Here is an 18,168-nt window from a genome sequence, read left to right on the forward strand (position 1 = left end):
ATCCACCTAACCTGCACATCTTTGGACTGTGGGAGGAAACCGGAGCATCCAGAGGAAACCCACGCAGACACAGGGAGAATGTGCAAACTCCACACAGACAGTAACCCAAGCTGGGAATTGAACGTGGTTCCCTGGTGCAGTGAGGCAGCAGTGCTAACCACTGTGCCGCCACAGTTTGTTTGAAGGGAAGTTAAATTGATTCCAGGGACAGCGGGACTGATGTATGAAGAGAGATTGACTAGGTTAGTATTGTTTTCGCTGCAGTTCAGATGAATGAGGGGGCATTTCATAGAGACTTATAAAATTCTAACAAGACTAGACAGGCAGATGCAGGGAGGATGTTCCTGATGGTGGGGGGAGTCCAGAACCAGAGGTCACAGTTTGAGGATTCGGGGTAGACCATTTAGGATGGAGGTGAGGAGACATTTCTTCACCAAAAGAGTGGTGAGCTTAGAAATCATAGAAACCCTACAGTACAGAAAGAGGCCATTCGGCCCATCGAGTCTGCACCAACCACAATCCCACCCAGGCCCTACCCCTACATCCCTACATATTTACCCACTAATCCCTCTAACCTACGCATCTCAGGACACTAAGGGCAATTTTTAGCATGGCCAATCAACCTAACTCACACATCTTTGGACTATGGGAGGAAACCGGAGCACCTGGAGGAAACCCACACAGACACGGGGAGAATGTGCAAACTCCACACAGACAGTGACCCAAGCCGGGAATCAAACCCAGGTCCCTGGAGCTGTGAAGCAACAGTGCTAACCAGTGTGCTACCGTGCCGCTTGTGGAATTCATTACCACAGGAAGTAGTTGATGCCAAAATATTGAGCGTATTCAAGAGGCGGCTGGATATAGCACTTGGGGCGAATGGGATCAAAGGTTATGGGGAGAAAGCAGGATTAGGCTATTGAGTTGGATGATCAGCCATGATTGTAAAGAATGATGGAGCAGGCTCGAAGGGCCAAATGGCCTCCTCCTGCTCCTATCTTCTATGTTTCTATGTAAAACCTGCATTTTAGCAGCTTCCTTGTGGAGAACTAAATAAAATGGTGACCACTGGGGCTCTTTGAACCCATCTTATTCCTATTCTTCGCCCATGTTTATGCACAGCAGTGGGAAAATGACTCACAACCTTTGATACCACATTAATTGATTTGATTGGGTGAAGTTTTCCAGTGTGCTTTCCAACTGATAGCGGCTCCGAATCCCAGTGATTTTCTTTTAATGAATGAATGACACGTGTTGCCAATTTAGACCAGATAATTCACAGACAAGAGAAATATTCTGTTTTATTGTAACTTCAGTGTCCAGGGGTTAAAAATGGTTTATTTTCCTATAATGTCTGTTTGACTCAATGGTCCCCAAGTAACGTTTTGCACATGTTTATTACACGCTTTGGTGAAAATGTGTCCAAGCACATGTACAAGACAGTTAAACTGGTTGAGTTTTAAAGTAAAATTCCAGTTAGAAAATACCATATTTGGACCGGGTTCTGTATATTTGCTCCAAAACGGAATGGGCCCTCTGGATATAATCCTCCTCATCGTGAGGAGTGGTGCTTCCGTGTTTTTTTTGGAACGTCGAAAGGGTTATTGCAGTTTCAGTGGGGTGTGTGTGTATATGTAAATCCAAAGCCCTCCTCCCAGTCCCTCCTCTATTATGTCATTCGGTGAAAAAAAATAACTATTTTTCAAAGCCTTCAACTTTTCAAAAGAGTTTTAACGCTGGGGGGGTGTAAAGAAACAAGGTAGTTGACAAACGCCGCTGTTGCTCACACAATGGGTGCATCTTTTTACCTGCTTAATTATTTTTAACGTTATCTAACTTGGCAGATGGATATCTAAACCGCTCTGGTTAATGCAGTTTCCAATTTGTGTCATTTTGAAAGGAGTAAAGGGAGCCCCCTTCTCGACACAACACCCGGAGCGCTGGTTTGTGGAACTCCAGAGGCAGGAATTTGTTTTCGAATATCTCTAACCAATCGATGGGACAGAACGGTAGGGGTCACGTTCGCTGCAAAGGCTGCCTTGTCGCTGTGTGTTGAGGGTTTTTCACTTGGCAGCTGCCGATGATGGAGGGCAGCGCTCGGCTGCCACTCTGGCTCTCCATTTCGGTCTGGGACGAGAGTTTCTGGCTGCCCCACAATGTGAGCAGGACACAGCTGGAAGACTCCCAGAACCCGCTTTACCCCCGGCTCAAAGATCTGTACTTTATTCTGCCCTGGACCTGGGCGATCTACATGTTGAGACTTCTCTTTGAAAGGTATGTGAATGGTGGGGTGGAGGGGAGGGGAGTTAAAAATAAAGGAGGGGTGACTCTGGTGAGGGGAGGGAAGGGGGGATAGAAAAGACATCCATGGGAAGAGTGTGGCAAATATAAGTGTATACGTGGATTCTCATTGGCACCTCCCCAATGTTACAAAGTTCAAATTATTTGAAAACACTTTTATTTGTCAATTTCACTTTGACCCTCCACCCCCCAAAAAATAAAACTATCCCCATAATTAGGAAAAATAAAACAAGGCTGGGTCAGCTCAGCTCGGAACTCCCAACTTTTGAGATGTCTTGACGATTCTTCGCCGACAGACGTCGCCAGGCAGTTGCAGTTTATTTACATTGTCCACGCTGAGAGTGGTTTAGTGCTTAGAATCTGGCAGCACAGACCGTTCGGCCCATTATCTGCTGCTGACCCCTGTGAAAGCGCCCCCCCCCCCCCCCCAGGTTTGGTTCGACACCTCCTTGCCCGAGCCGTGCACTCATTATTTTCCCGGTTAAGTTTACACATTGGTTTCATTTCGTTAAGCAGCTACAGCCTAGCATCAGTGTGGCGCTTTCTAATGTAGTAAAAGCACTTCACAGGGTGTGACCAAAGCAAAGTTTGACATCGAAACAGAAAATGCTGGGGAAACGCAGCAGGTCCTGACAGCAGTTGTGGAGAGATAATAGAGCCAACCTTTCGAGACTACAAAAGGTGTCAATGTCTTTAAGAGATCGAGACCTGGGCCAATCTTTCCAGAGTCTGCAGCCTCCCTGGACTCACTCCCTTTCCCCGTCAGTTGCTGCAGGTCGCCAATTTCCCCCAGAATGAGAAAAGAAAGGGGGAAATGTTGATTGGACGACAGACAAGAAACGTTAGCTTTATTCTGTCCCCACAGATGCTGTCAGACCTGCTGAGTTTCTCCAGCATTTCCTGTGGTGTGTTTCAGATTCCAGCATCTGCAATATTTTGCCTTTTATCTTAAAATTTGACCTTTTAACAGAGATGGTAGGATGGGCAGCCAAAGAGGTGGGTTCAAGCAGGATCTTAAAAGGGAGACAGGGTAGAGAGGGGCAGGTAGGTTTAAGGAGGGCCTGGCCACCAATAGGAGAGTGATTTAAAGTAAGGTTTGTGCAAGGGGGCAGAGAGGTCTCTCAGGGGCTTGTAGGGGAGGTCAGAGTTGAGATGGAGCGAGAACGTGGAGGGATTTGTAAACAAGAATGTAAATCTTAAAAGTGAGATATTGCTTAAACTGGAGCCAATGGAGGTCAGTGAGGTCATTGAATGAATGGGGCTTCTTCTGAGTTGGGGTAAAGTACAGAGTTTTGGATGAACTCTAAGTTTATGGACTATAAAAATATTTTTGTAATGACATAAAAGACACCAATCACTCAAGGGATTAAGTAACGTGTGTGTTTATTTATTTAAACTAGGCACATAAGAACATGTGTACATGGATAGAAAGCTTGGACACATCAGCAGAGAGCTGTGTGTGCTCCCAGGCCTAAATGAAACCAAAGCTGGATCACACGATACACTTCCCTACTAGTGATGGCATACTGCTATCCATTTAAAGGCATATTACAACATCACCCTTCCTTTTTAAAGACATACTTCCACCCCCACCTTCCAAAACGTTGAACTATTTAAAATGCATGTTCATGTTTAGTTAACTTAAGGATATAGAACTGAAGAATCTATAAGCCTGATACGTAGAATCATAGAACCCCACAGTGCAGAAGAAGGCCATTCGGCCCATCGAATCTGCACTGACCACAATCCCACCCACACCCTATTCCTGTAATCCCACATATTTACCTTCCTAATTCCCTTGATACTCAAGTCAATTTAGCATTGCCAATCAACCTGACCCGCACATCTTTAGACTGTGGGAGGCAACCGGAGCACCCGGAGGAAACCCACGCAGACACGGGGGAGAAGCAAATTCCACACAGACAGTGACCCGAAGCCAGAATTGAACCTGGGTCCCTGGCGCTGTGAAGCAGCAGTGCTAACCATTGTGCCACTGTGTCTCCCACAAATCTGGTACGCCCAGATCTTGTTAGAGTAACCTTGTCTGGAAGTTTCTTTAATTGTTGACAGTGATCTGTAGGATTGGCATTCTTGGATCTCGCTCCAGGTTGGATTTGGGATCTTGTCCTTGATGCATTAGGATTGTGCAATGATCTGATTTGCAACTTTGTGTAATGACTTCATAGGATCTTGGTTCTGAACAAATCCTTGTCACCTCAGCTAATTGGCGCATACCTTCTATGGAATTCCGGATATGAATTTGTTTTCCCAACTGCAAACCTAACAATTCTGTACCTGCATTTTTATTGTGCACACTGGCCATCTTTTGCAGTTTTAAAAGTTGTTCTCTTTCTGAGAGCGTAGAATGGGTAAGAGTAGTAAATTGATACACACAAATCTGCCGAACATGAGCTCCGTCAGTGTTGGAATAGTTGCACTTAAAGGTGTCACTGTCAGATGTCACATTGCAATGTGTAAATCTTGCTTGGTCTGTCATTTTGAGAAAAAGGGATTTCACCAGGTGAATCATTTGTTGAACTAGGCTATTGGATCGAGGATAATGAGGAGAAGTTGTGTGATCAATAGTCCATTTCTCTTTCTCATCCTGAAATGGTTTACCAACAAATTGCGGACAGTCATCTGTAGTGATCTCTCGGGGCACACCAAATATGTGGGTATGAAAATGCACAATTCTAAACATTAAAGCTAATGATGGCACTTGCACTCCAGGACTATGGATCCTGCATATGGAATTGGTTAACCTTTGGTTAACTGAAGTTACCCAGTAGAAGGTTTTGTCATGGCCTTCCACATATGTGGATACATGTATTTTAGAACCTGCGGGGACAGAATGTGTGAACTTGCCTTGAAAGTTGCCAACTTTCTTAGGATGGATAATTTGAATTTTGGCAAAGATGGTATGACTGTCTGTTTTCTACTTGTGTGACAGTGCTCTTTGTCTAATTGTTCACATTTTGGTTTGTCAATCATTTCACAAATGTATTTCTAATGGGATACCGGGTGATCATTCATATTGCTTGAAGGTACCTATTGTGTATGGTCTGTTTGAGTCAGTGCACGGCCCTTTGTAGCCTCATCAGCCTTTGTGTTAGTGCACTGCACTAAAGTGCACTGCACTTTTCCACTGTTAATGGCCTTTTCTGCCTCTTGCCTTGCAGAATTGTTGGAAAACTGGCATTCACTTGGTACTTGCAAAAGGCCGCACATCTCACAGGGGGTCTTGCTAGGTTTGGGTGTTCTAATGAGTGCATCAAAAATTGGGTTGTATCTGAGACTGGTAAGCTTCATCAACTCGAGTGGATTGCTTTCTACTTGCAGTCATCCTTGTGTAGTTCTTCAAAGCTATATGTTGTGGGCTTGTCTAGCAGATCTTCTTAGAACATTTCCATGGGAGTAGATGCAATCACTGGTCCTGTTTTTGAAAAATCGCAGTAGTATTCTTTTCTCTGCATCTCCTGATGAAGTGGTCTATAGATTCTGCAGACTTTGTTGAAAGTACATGAATTGTAGTTAACGAATGCAGAATTTTAACCTGATTCTGAAATGATCTTCGAACGTAGTCCAGATCTGTTGGGGGTCCTTTTGGCTCTTCTGTTAATCCTGCCATGTTCAGCCTATGTAGATCTTCACTCCCCGTTGTTCGGCAAATTATTACAGCTTGCTTGTCAGGTTCAGGGACATCTGAATCAAAACACCACAGCTCTGTATGTTGTTTTAACCTTTGAATTTGAATAGCAGGTCAGCTGCATTCCAATTCAAGTTGGGAAATTTGCGGACATTTTGACCTTCCTCCTTGTTTTATTCAGTTTATTGTTCAGCAGCTCCCAAAGCTACCTCCTTTTCTAATATAATGGGTTTGTTTGTTTGACTCTCCCTTGCTCTCTATCAGTCCAGCCCACACCGTGGTCACTTGTTCATCCGACTGAGCCAACCTGCTGCTGGTCCCCTCAACACTGTCCCATTCAATGAACTGACAGGTTACACACTGCAATCTCACCATGAGGGGATCTATCTGTTTACCAGCTTTTCTTTTAACTTTACATTATCCCGGGCTGTGTTTATGCCTCTCTCTGCAGTCATCAGTCACCATTTCAACACTCTCTGCATTGTGAACTCATTGCAGTCTGACCAAAGCATAAAGGGTCATCTCATGCCTTGTAGCATGATTTAAGACTGTTAACCATATTGTGCCTGTACTAAATCTTGCTGCCATGCTGTTTGATCACCACTGAACACTATATTGTGTTTTTATAATGATATAAAGGCACCAATCACTCATGAAGGGATATGTGTAAATGTTACAGATTCATTTATTTAAACTAGACACAGAAAGGCATTCTAAACATGGATAGAAAGCTTGAAGACATCAACAGTGTTGCATCTGCTGTGTTCTGCTCCAGATCAAAGTGAGACCGAGGTTGGATAACATGGCACACTTCCTTTCTAGTGATGGCACACTGCTTGCTATCCCTTAAAGACAGGAGGCACACCACTGGAACAGGCAAGTTTAGAGGTAACGAAGATATGGATGAGGATTTCAGCAGCAAATAAGTGGTGGCAAGCAGAGGCTGGCAAGGTTTAGGAGGTGGATCTAGGCAATCCTGATGTTGGAACAAATATGTGAATGGAAGCTCGTCTCAGGGTCAAATAGAATGCAAAGGTTCTGATTCAACATAAGGCAGCTGCCAGGAAGAGGGATGGAATCGGTGGTTTAGGAGCAGTGTTTGTGGTGGGAACCAAAGACGATGGCTTCACTCTTCCCAATATTTCACTGGAGGAAATTTCTACTCGCCCAATAGTGGATGCCAGACCAGCTGTGTGCTGGTTTGGAGACAGTGGAGGGGGCTACAGGGTGGTGAAGTACAGCTGGGTTTCATCAATGTACGTGTGGAAACTGATGCTCTGTTTTTGGATGATGTCACAAGTGCAGATGGGAGCATTCGGATGAGAAATAAGAGGGGAGGCCAAAGGTAGATCCTTGACGATCACCAAGTTAGTTTGCAGGTACAGCAAGTCCTACTTAATAAAATTTTATTGTGAGGGGAAAATATAAAAGTAGCAAGGTTGCGCTTCAGTTACGCAGGACATTGGTGAGACCACATCTGGAGTATTGTGTACAGTATTGATCTCCAGATTTAAGGAAAGATGTAAATGAGTTAGAAGCAGTTCAGAGAAGGTCTTGTGAAGAAAGGTTGCACAGGCTAAGCTTTTATCCGCTGGAGTTTAGAAAAATAAGAGGCGACTTGATTGAAGCTTAAAATCCTGAGAGGTCTTGACAGGCTGGATGTGGAGAGGATGTTACATCTTGTGCGAGAATCTAGAACTTGGGGTCATGGTTTAAAAATACTGGGGTTTCCATTTAATGATGTGGAGATGCCGGCGTTGGACTGGGGTGAACACAGTAAGAGTTTTGACAACACCAGTTTAAAGTCCAACAGGTTTATTTGGTAGCAAATACCATTAGCTTTCGGAGCGCTGCTCCTTCATCACTGGCCACTCCATCTGACGAAGGAGCAGTGCTCCGAAAGCGAATGGTATTTGCTACCAAATAAACCTGTTGGACTTTAACCTGGTGTTGTTAAAACTCTTACTGTTTCCACTTAAGGCAGAGATCAGGTGAAACTTTTTCTGAGGATCATGAGTCTTTGAAACTCTTCCTCAAATGTCGGTGGAAGCAGATTCTCTGAATATTTTTAAAGATGTGGTAGATTCTTGATAAGCAAGGAGGGGGGGGGGGGATGTGAAAGGTTGTTATTGGGGGTAGGTGGAAATGCATTATTGAAATTACAGTCTGATCAGCCATGATCTTATTAAATGGTGGAGCAGGCTCAGGGGGCTGAATGGCTTGCTCCTTCTCCTAATTGGTTTGTTTGTAAGTAATGGTGAGGGAGCTGAAAGAGAACCAATTGCTGACGATTCTCTCGCTATGATTGGATCATCAATAAATGGTGACTGGATCATTAATGAGTACAGTCCCACCTAGCCGGATAATGGAGGAGAGGTATCGGGAGAGGACAATGTAGTTAATATGTCAAATGCTGTTGACAAATTGAAAAAGATAAGGAGGGATCATTTATTATTATCACAGTCACAAAGGATGTTATTTGGGACATTGATCAGTGTCACTTCAGTACTGCAGCAGGAATGGACACCATTAGAGGGATTATGGGCATAGATTTGGAAGGTGCCAACACATTTCAGGACTTTGGAGAGGAAAGGGAGGTTGGAATAATAAAGGTTGCAATTAATGTTTGTCACAGTTAATATTTTCCAATGGATCATGAAGCTCCAAAAATCATTTTGTAGAAATGTTTGGATTGTAGTTCCAATCAAACCACTGAACACCTAATAATGGTAGACAATACATGCTATTGAATTGCATTTATTGTTAAAATGTTATTTTGATTGCAATGTTTTTCCCTATTTTCTTTCCTGCTCACCTTATCTAAAGGCATCAGCTGGCAAAACATTCTGGTGCACCTCATCAAATACCCAGTATTCATTGGTGACTGACAGCTTGCATGAAGAACAAAGAACAGTACAGCACGGAAACAGGCTCTTCGGCCCTCCAAGCCTGTGTCGATCATGCTGCCCTAACTAAACTTTAAAAAAATCTTCTGTCCTTGTATGCCTCTATTCCCTCCCTATTTGAATGTTGGGGCATCACAGCCAAAGCCCGTCCCAGTTTTGCACAACCTCATGTGTGTGTTTTACCAGTAGTGGTTCCTGAATAACAACCATAAATCAAACCTGGACCCTCGAAGTTCAGCTATCTCCTGGGACCAAGGTGTGAAGTTTGCAAAACTAGTAAAGTCAAGGTACATAAAAGGTCACATCACACACATGATACGCACACTGGCTAAGTCAGGGTCCACATGACTTCAAATGTTTTTTCACTTCAGAAAGTATGAGACATACGTGGATGGTTGAATACATTTAGGGAGCACAGCCTATAATCTCACCTATTACTTGGGTGGACTTGGAATGTTGGATGCCAGATATTGGTATGTGAGTGAGTTTCAAATTTACATTGGTGCTTGGTATTGAACTGCATATTTAAGTATATATTTTTTCAAGTTCCCTTAACCAGGTGGGACATGAGGGCGATCCCCACTCTGCATTGTGTTTGGTGATCCAAAAATTGGAAGAGATCTAAAAAGGGCTGCTGATTCACTATTATCACTATTGATAGATGCAGGGAGGATGTTTCCGATGGTGGGGGAATCCAGAACTAGGAGTCACAGTCTGAGGATTCAGGGTAGACCATTTAGGATGGAGGTGAGGAGACATTTCTTCACCCAAAGAGTGGTAAGCCTGTGGAATTCATTCCCACAGGAAGTATTTGATGCCAAAACATTGAATGTATTCAAGAGGCGGCTGGATATAGCACTTGGGGCAAATGGGATCAAAGATTATGGGGAAAAAGCAGAATTAGACTATTGAGTTGGATGATCAGCCATGATCGTAATGAATGGCGGAGCAGGCTCGAAGGGCCAAATGGCCTCCTCCTGCTCCTATCTTCTATGTTTCTATGTGTCTATCCATTTTACACTATCACACAGTCAAAATTATTCCTATTGTCTCAAGTGAGACAAGAGTAATGGCTACTTGGGTGAGGAACTTTTCCCTTTCTATTTAATGAATGCTGAGACTGATTGTTTTGCTGGTCTAACTGAGATCAGCTAACACTGCATAGACTAGGAATAAAGCTTAGGAATTTCCTGCTGTAAATGACTTACTTACTAATTGTGTCAACTCGCTAATCCATGGAAAACCCTTGTCAGTAATTTTCTATGATCAGGTAGAGTACATGGAAATTGAGAGCAAAACTGAATCTCCAATGAGAAACCTCTTGTCTCTGTCCGGTTGTGACTTGCCACATTTGTAAAAAGACTTGTGTATTAACTTTACAGGGCCAACTCATTACTCAAATATGCAAAGAATTCTGATTTTTGTACCAGAAAAGCCTTTACTTTTTCAACAATTGAGCCAAAGCTCCAGACTGTGAATAGCTTTGTCACATTCTCACCAAAGCGATTCTCACCAAAGCAGAACAATAGAAGTTGACAGCACAGAAGAGGCCATTCAACCCATCACAACTATGCCAACTCGTTGAATGAGCAGTCTTATTGCCATAGCTTTTTCAAACAGTTTGGCCCGAATCATAGAATCATTACAGTGCAAAAGGAGGCCATTTGGCCCATCGAGTCTGCACCAACCACAGTCCCACCCAGGCCCTATCCCCGTAACCCCACATATTTACCCTGTTGATCCCCTGACACTAGGGTCAATTTAGCATGACCAATCAACTTAACACGCGCATCTTTGGAGTATGGGAGGAAACCGAAGCACCCGGAGGAAACCCATGCAGACACGGGGAGAATGTACAAACTCCACACAGACAGTGACCCGGTCTCTGGCGCTGTGAGGCAGCAGTGCTAACCACTGTGCCACCCTATGGCCCAAATCTTACGGTCGATCATGCTGGTGGGATTTTAGCTGGGCACCAAATTCTCCGACCTCGCTGCAGCGGGAGCGTGGCATGAACGGCCAGTAAGATCGCGCCCCTTGTTTCAAATGTTTCTCCATTTCCCTTTTTAAAAGCTACCAGTAGCAAGTAACTTCTATTTCAACAGAATTATAGTTCCTTTAATTTGGGGAAATGTACCGAGGTGCTTCAGAGGAATGGTATCAAGCAAAATTAGACACTAAATCAAATAATGATCTATCAGGCTAAACGACCAAAAGTCAGAGATTTTTTAGAGCATCATAAATGAAATGAGAAAGAGGGAGCAATATTGGGAGGGAATTTCAGAGCTTAGGGCCTAGGCAGCTGAAGGCACAGTTGCCAATAGTGGAGTGATTTACCGTTACTCCTGGTATGCCTTGCATGTCCTAGTATTTCTCTCAGTTTATTGAAGTAAGTCCTGAACATTTCCCTTTGGACTTTTGGTGAAGATCTTAAATTTATTCCCTCAAGTTACAAACTCACTATTTCGTGAGAATGTTTTTTCCTTATCTAACTTATCTGCTCTTAACCATCTCTACTTAACTGAAAAGTGCAGCAGATTCCCTTCATCTCTATATACCTATTTGAAAATTTGCACATCTACCTATTGTGTGGCACTCACTAAAATTAAAAATATATGTTATAGGGAACCTAACAAATGTATTAATTTAATATTACGGCACAGTGGTTAGCACCGCTGCCTCACAGTGCCAAGGACCCGGGTTCGATTCCTGGCTTGGGTCACTGTCTGTGTGGCGTTTGCACATTCTCCCTGTGTCTGCGTGAGTTTCTTCTGGCTGCTCCGGTTTCCTCCCAAAGCCCAAAGATGTGCAGGTTAGGTGGATTGGCCATGCTAAATTGACCCTTAGTGTCAGGGGGATTAGCTAGGGTAAATGCATGGGGTCATGGGGATAGGGCCTGGGTGGGATTGTGGTCAGTGCAGACTCGATGGGCCGAATGACCTCCTTCTGCAATGTACGATTCCGTGATTCAATTCTATGATTATCTCTTGGCTATTGTGTCATGCAAGACAAAGATATAGGATCAAGCTCACGTTTTCCCCACTTGGTGAGTTCCAGTCTCTGCTGTGCGTCAAAGGGAGTTTCTGGGCTGAGACAGAGGGAAAAAAAACTGAAAGGTAAATCTTCCAAGTAGAGATTATTTCAGACTATTTCACGCTATTGACAAACACCACTGGTAGAATCTAGAGCATTACTGACAAATATCTATGGTAGACTATAGTATGCCAGTCTTGCATTTGTTAACACCTCAGTGTGTCTTCTCATGGTTTTGCTCAGTATAAGCTTACTCCTCACTGTGACTTCCTGTGTGGATTTTGATTTTGTACTTCTGATTCCAGAGTCCAAATCACTTGTGTAAATGGTGAAGGACATAATCCCGACACTGACCCATGTAGAACACCACTTCCCAACTCCCTCCGTTCTGAGTAACTCTCTCAAACCTCCACTCTTTGTTTTCTTGTTTCTTCACCATTTAGCTTTCCATTCCACTACTTGTACCCCTGATTCTACAAGCTCTGGATATCAGTCATGAGTCTGCTATGCAGCAACATATCAAAGGACTCTTGAAAATATTACATTCACTGCATTAACCTTGTCGACTCTTCCTATGACTTCAAATAATTCAAGCGTGACCTCCCCAGAATCACAGAATCTCTACAGTGATGAAGGAGGCCATTCGTCCCCTCGATTCTGCACTGGCTCTCTGAAAGAATATTCTACCTTGTCCATAGAATTACAGAATCTTTACAGTGCAATGTGTTCTGTATGTTCTTTATTTTCACTTTCTAGATGTTTTCTGTAATATCTATGAGTAAAGATTCCATTATCTTTCCTACCACAAACATTGTCAGATGGCCTTCAGTACTTTTCTATCTCACCTTTTAAACATAGTAGTAACATTACCTCTCCGTCAGACCTTTTGACACTTTCCCTTTCTGAGCAGAATTTTTATACATCTATGTATAACAGGCCTCTGCTATCTCTTCCCTAGTTTCTTTCAGTATGTGTCCTTGCAATCCATCAGGACCAAGAGTTTTACCCTTTCTAAGTTTTCTATCAGCTAAAATATTTTGAGAATTTTTAAAGAATCTCTTTCAACGTCATGCCCATCATGTTTTTCTCTCTCGTTATTCATCCAAGACATTTTATTATTGGTCTGGTTATTCTTACTTTTCAGCAGAATGTATTTCTCCCGCACCCTATCGATTATCCATTTTAAGAATTCTCACTGCTTTTCTCTCTCTCATTTTTATCAATGCTTGTCAGTGTTTAAAAAACACATCACTAGTTCCAGCCTTAGTATTGTGGCGGCACAAGGGACTTGGGTTCGATTCCCGGCTTGGGTCACTGTGTGTGTGCGGAGTCTGCACGTTCTCCCCGTGTCTGCGTGGGTTTCCTCCAAGTGCTCCGGTTTCCTCCCACAGTCCAAAAGACGTGCTGGTTAGGTGCATTGGCCATGCTAAATTCTCCCTCAGTGTACCCGAACAGGCGTCGGAGTGTGGCGACTAGGGGATTTTCACAGTAACTTCACTGCAGTATGATTTCTATGATTAATGTAAGCCTGCTTGTGACACTAATAAGTAAACTTAAACTTAAAATCCCCTCAAAATTAGTTTTACTGCAATCTGCTGTACTTTAAAATAAAATTATTTCACCAGCACCACTGGTTAGGCCTGCATTTATTGCCCATCCTTGATTGCCCTTGAGAAGGTGATGGTGAGGCACTTTCTTGAACTACTGCAGTCCATGTGGTGTAGGAATACTCACAGTACTGTTAGTTTTTTTTTTACTTGAACAAGAAACATTTTACAACTCTATGGGGAAAGTGTGTCTCTTGAAGAGGCGGGGGGGGGGGGGGGGGGGGGGGGGGGGTCGGTTAGCTCATATGGCTAGTTTGTACGTCATGATGTGGAGATACCGGCGTTTGACTGGGGTAAACACAGTAAGAAGTTTAACAACACCAGGTTAAAGTCCAACAGGTTTATTTGGTAGCAAAAGCCACACAAGCTTTCGGAGCTCTAAGCCCCTTCTTCAGGTGAGTGGGAATTCTGTTCACAAACAGAGCTTATAAAGACACAGACTCAATTTACATGAATAATGGTTGGAGACAATACACATCTTTTTAGCCTGTCTTGATGCTCTCTCCACTCACATTGTTTTGTTTCTTAAAGACTTGATTAGTTGTAAGTATTCGCATTCCAACCATTATTCATGTAAATTGAGTCTGTGTCTTTATAAGCTCTGTTTGCGAACAGAATTCCCACTCACCTGAAGAAGGGGCTTAGAGCTCCGAAAGCTTGTGTGGCTTTTGCTACCAAATAAACCTGTTGGACTTTAACCTGGTGTTGTTAAACTTCTTACTGTAGTTTGTACGTTACAGGATGATGCCAAAAGCATGGGTTCAATTCACATACCAGCTCATGGAGGTCTGCTTCCTTGATTTATTCAATGCTTGATGCAGAGAGGTGCCCCTCAAGCTATATAACCATGTTTAAGAGAGAATCCTACGGCCTTTTGGCTAAGATAAAGTGTAGTATGGATTGGATGCTGCACTTGGTTGAGGTCATTAGGTTACATTGAAGCTTCATATGTTTAATATGAAGCAATTTTTAAAAGCGGTATCTCGGCCTTTTGGCTAAGATGCAAATGAGATCAAGTCTTGGAGGAGGAATTGCTTTCCCTCCTCCAATCAGCTTGGCTCATGTAGATCAGGCTCAGGACAGGGTAAATGGTCGCTTGCCCTGTCTTGTCAGCTTTGATCGGAAATGTCTCAACTTGTTGAGACTCTGAATTGGACTTGATTTGATTGAATTGGAAAAGTATAAAAAAAAAGAGAGAACCCTATGGCCCCTCATGCACAATGGCTACTGACTTACTTACCTTTAAAAGGCCAGCACACAAGCATGGATTAAATGACTTCCTTCTGTGCTGTATGATTCTATGACAACAGATCATCACTGATGAATAGTAGTGGTAGACTGTGGACCACTAGTGATGGATTTATTAGCAGATAACTTGTTTGTCATTGGCTAGCTTTCTCCCTTTCTGTAGATCTCCTGTAACATTTCCTTTCCTCTGGGTGAAAGTATGGTCTGGAATACTATGAACAGTTTTGGTCCCCTTATCTAAGGAAAGATATTCTGGCATTGGAGGCAGTCCAGAGAAGGTCCTTGTAGTAGTGAGACCCTTTAAGGGAATGAGATTTCAAAAGGTCACATGACCCGATTGGGTCAAAGAGCGGGTAATCCCAGGGCTGAGCGTGGGCTTTCCTGGGCAGAATCGACCCTGAAACTGTAGAAGACAGTAGCACATCCTAGTACTCTGTATGTAAATATAGTTGCTGTTCAAACCTGGTGATCGCCAATCACTCGGTTGCTACGTTGGCGACGAGGACCATCAGGAGCACCTTCGAATCGCCGTGGGAAAGAGGAAACGGACCTCATGTTCAAATAATTGAGGTCAAGCCTGTCACCAACCAGTGAGTCACCAAAGTGCCTCTTAATGGCAAATTAGAATCGTTTGATCTTAACTCCGGAGATTGGGTTCCATACTTTGAACATCTGCCGTACTTCTTCCAGGCAAATGAAATGTTGGGTGGAGGAAAAGAGGAAGGTCATACTACGAATAGCCTGTGGAGCCCCAGCTCATAATTTAATCAGGACACATTTGAGATGAAGTCCATGACTACCTATGCCATAGTAGAAAAGCTAGGTCATTGCTTTGCTTTGAAGAATTGGTTTCAGATAGTGGGTCAGCATTTACCAGTGCTGAGTTCTAACACTTCATGTCACCAAGTGGGATTAAACGCAAAAGTACTGCACCGTACCACCCTTCCTTGAGGGGACTCGCTGAATGTGCTGTACAGACCTTTAAGGCAGCCATGAAAAAACACCCTGAAGCCAAAATTGGCGCATTGCCTCATTTACTTACAGAGCCATACCACACGTGACCACTGGAGTAACGCCTGCTGAGTCAATGATGAATCATCAGTTAATTACCGGATTGGACCTGGTGTTTCCAAATTTGGCAGGGAGGGTGGAGTCAAGAAATAGTGTTCTGGAGAAGAATCACGATGCATCAAGGGGTAAGAAGACAATTGAAGTTGATGGTCCAGTGTTTGTCAAAAATGGGAATGGGCCGAGTTGGGTCCCAGGTGTTATGGTGGCTGGAACAGACCAGGTGTTATTTGAGGTGGAGATAGAGGACAAAATCCAAAAAAACAAAGCATGTGGATCATTTGAGGAGATGGGAGTCACTTCAAGAACCAGAGGGGCATTCGCTCCGAATGTACCTGCCAGTAATGTCGTTGTTAGTCAAGGAACTGAAGAGGTGAGTCAGCCTGAAGAAAGGCCATGTACTGTTCTGGTAGGAACTGAAGCCATAATGAGCACTGATGCACCTTGCAAGAAGGAAGTCAGGTTTCTGAGAATCCAACTGAGACTACCGCTACTGCTGAGACACAACCTGTTGAGCCACGTCACTCCCAGCGGAAGAGAGAGTCTCCCAATAGACTGAATTTAGAATGAACAATGTTAAAAATATTTGTTCTTGACATTGCCTTGTAAATGGCTTAACTTCTTATAGTATTTTGTAGTAAGGAAGGAGGAATGTAGTAGCGAGCCCCTTTTTTAAGGGGCAAGGTTTTGGAGGGTCATGTCATCCAATTGGTTAATCAGGCTGAAGAGCGGGTCATCCCAGGGCTGAGCACAGGAGCTGCAGAAGTCGCTAACACTCTGTATATAAGAATAGTAGTTCTAATAAATAGATTGTAGTTCAAACCTGGTGGTTGCCAATCGCTCAGATACTACAGTTCAAGAGATTGATGATCCTGGGTAAGGAGGGATTTTTATCTGAGGAGAGTTTGAGTAGGTTGTCCCTGTACTCATTGCAGTTTAAAGTTTATTCATTAGTGTCACAAGTAGGCTTACATTAACACTGCAATGAAGTTACTGTGAATATTCCCTAGTCTCCACACTGCAATGAAGTGAAAATCCCCTAGTTGCCATACTCCGGTGCCTGTTTGGGTACACTGAGGGAGAATTTAGCATGGCCAATGCACCTAACCAGCAAGTCTTTTGGACTGTGGGAGGAAACCGGAGCACCCCGAGGAAACCCACGCAGACACAGGGAGAACGCGCAAACTCCACACAGACAGTGACCCAAGCCGGGAATCGAGCCCGGGTCCCTGGCGCTGTGAGGCAGCAGTGTTTGCCACTGTGCCACCGTGCTGCCCCTTGCCACCGTGCCACCCCTAGAATGAAAGGCAACTTGATTGAGACATATAGCATTCTCAGTGGTCTTGACAGGGTAGATGCTGAGAGGTTATTTCCCCTTGTGGGAGAATCTATGACCAAAGGACATAATCTCAGAGTAAGGGGTCGCCTATTTAAGACAGAGATGAGGAGCGATTTCTTCTCCCAAAGGCTAGTGAATCTGTGGAATTCTTTACTACAGAGGGCTGTAGAAGGTGGGTCATTAAGTATGTTCAAGACTGGGATAGACATATTTTTAATCAGCAAGGGAATTGAGGGTTATGGAGATAAGGCAGGAAACTGGAGTTGAGGGTTATCATATCAGATCAGCCATGGAGCGGCAGTGGTTAGCATTGCTGCCTCACAGTGCCAGGGACCTGGGTTCGATTCCCGGCTTGGATCACTGCCTGTGTGGAGTTTGCACATTCTCCCCATGTCTGCGTTGGTTTCCTCCGGGTGTTCTGGTTTCCTCCCACAGTCCAAAGACATGCGGGTTCGTTGGATTGGCCATGCTAAGTTGACCCTTAGTGTCAGGGGGACTAGCTAGGGTTATGGGGATAGGGTCATGGGTGGGATTGTGGTCGGTGCAGACTCGATGGGCCAAATGGCCTACTTCTGCACCTACGTCTTATGGTCTTATGTGGTTTTAGGCTGTTTCTACCAATGGCACTCTGTAGTCACCTACAAGAGAGGGGCATCAGACCAGTGACTGGCTTTACAATTTACCCTTCCTGGTGGGAAAATACTTAATCCAACCATCTGAGGTACTGAGCAAAGGCTATGTTGAAGCATGAACATCTGTCAATTTATGACATAAACCAATGACAGGAAATCCTCCTTTCCTAAATAATTTGAAATCCTGTCAATAGCAGATAGGATTTTCTAGACCAAATTACCATTGCCTGGTTTTATAAATTTGTACAGCTGAGTGCAACAAGTAAATTTTGATGCTAAAACCATAATTATTATTTCAATTTTTTTGTGTCAGATGGCCTTTATCACAGAAGTTAGATACACACGTACATGAGTATACTATATATGCATGCTATACACAGTGGAAACC

At 43.7% G+C, this 18,168-nt stretch overlaps 1 protein-coding gene across 2 annotated transcripts in view; it reads left to right on the forward strand.

Moving 5' to 3' along the window:
• Positions 1–1,675: 1,675 nt before the first annotated feature.
• The window catches only part of LOC144500683 (ceramide synthase 6-like), a 48,138-nt gene continuing 31,645 nt past the window's right edge, over positions 1,676–18,168 (forward strand). The window contains exon 1 of one of the 2 annotated variants that reach the window (XM_078223994.1): positions 1,676–2,274. In XM_078223994.1, coding sequence (XP_078080120.1) covers positions 2,081–2,274 — 194 coding nt within the window. In that variant the 5' untranslated portion in view covers positions 1,676–2,080. The remainder of the gene's footprint in view (positions 2,275–18,168) is intronic. The other variant, XM_078223995.1, reaches the window with a different exon arrangement.

The sequence above is a fragment of the Mustelus asterias genome, chromosome 11, assembly GCF_964213995.1.
Source record: "Mustelus asterias chromosome 11, sMusAst1.hap1.1, whole genome shotgun sequence".
Lineage (NCBI taxonomy): Eukaryota > Metazoa > Chordata > Chondrichthyes > Carcharhiniformes > Triakidae > Mustelus > Mustelus asterias.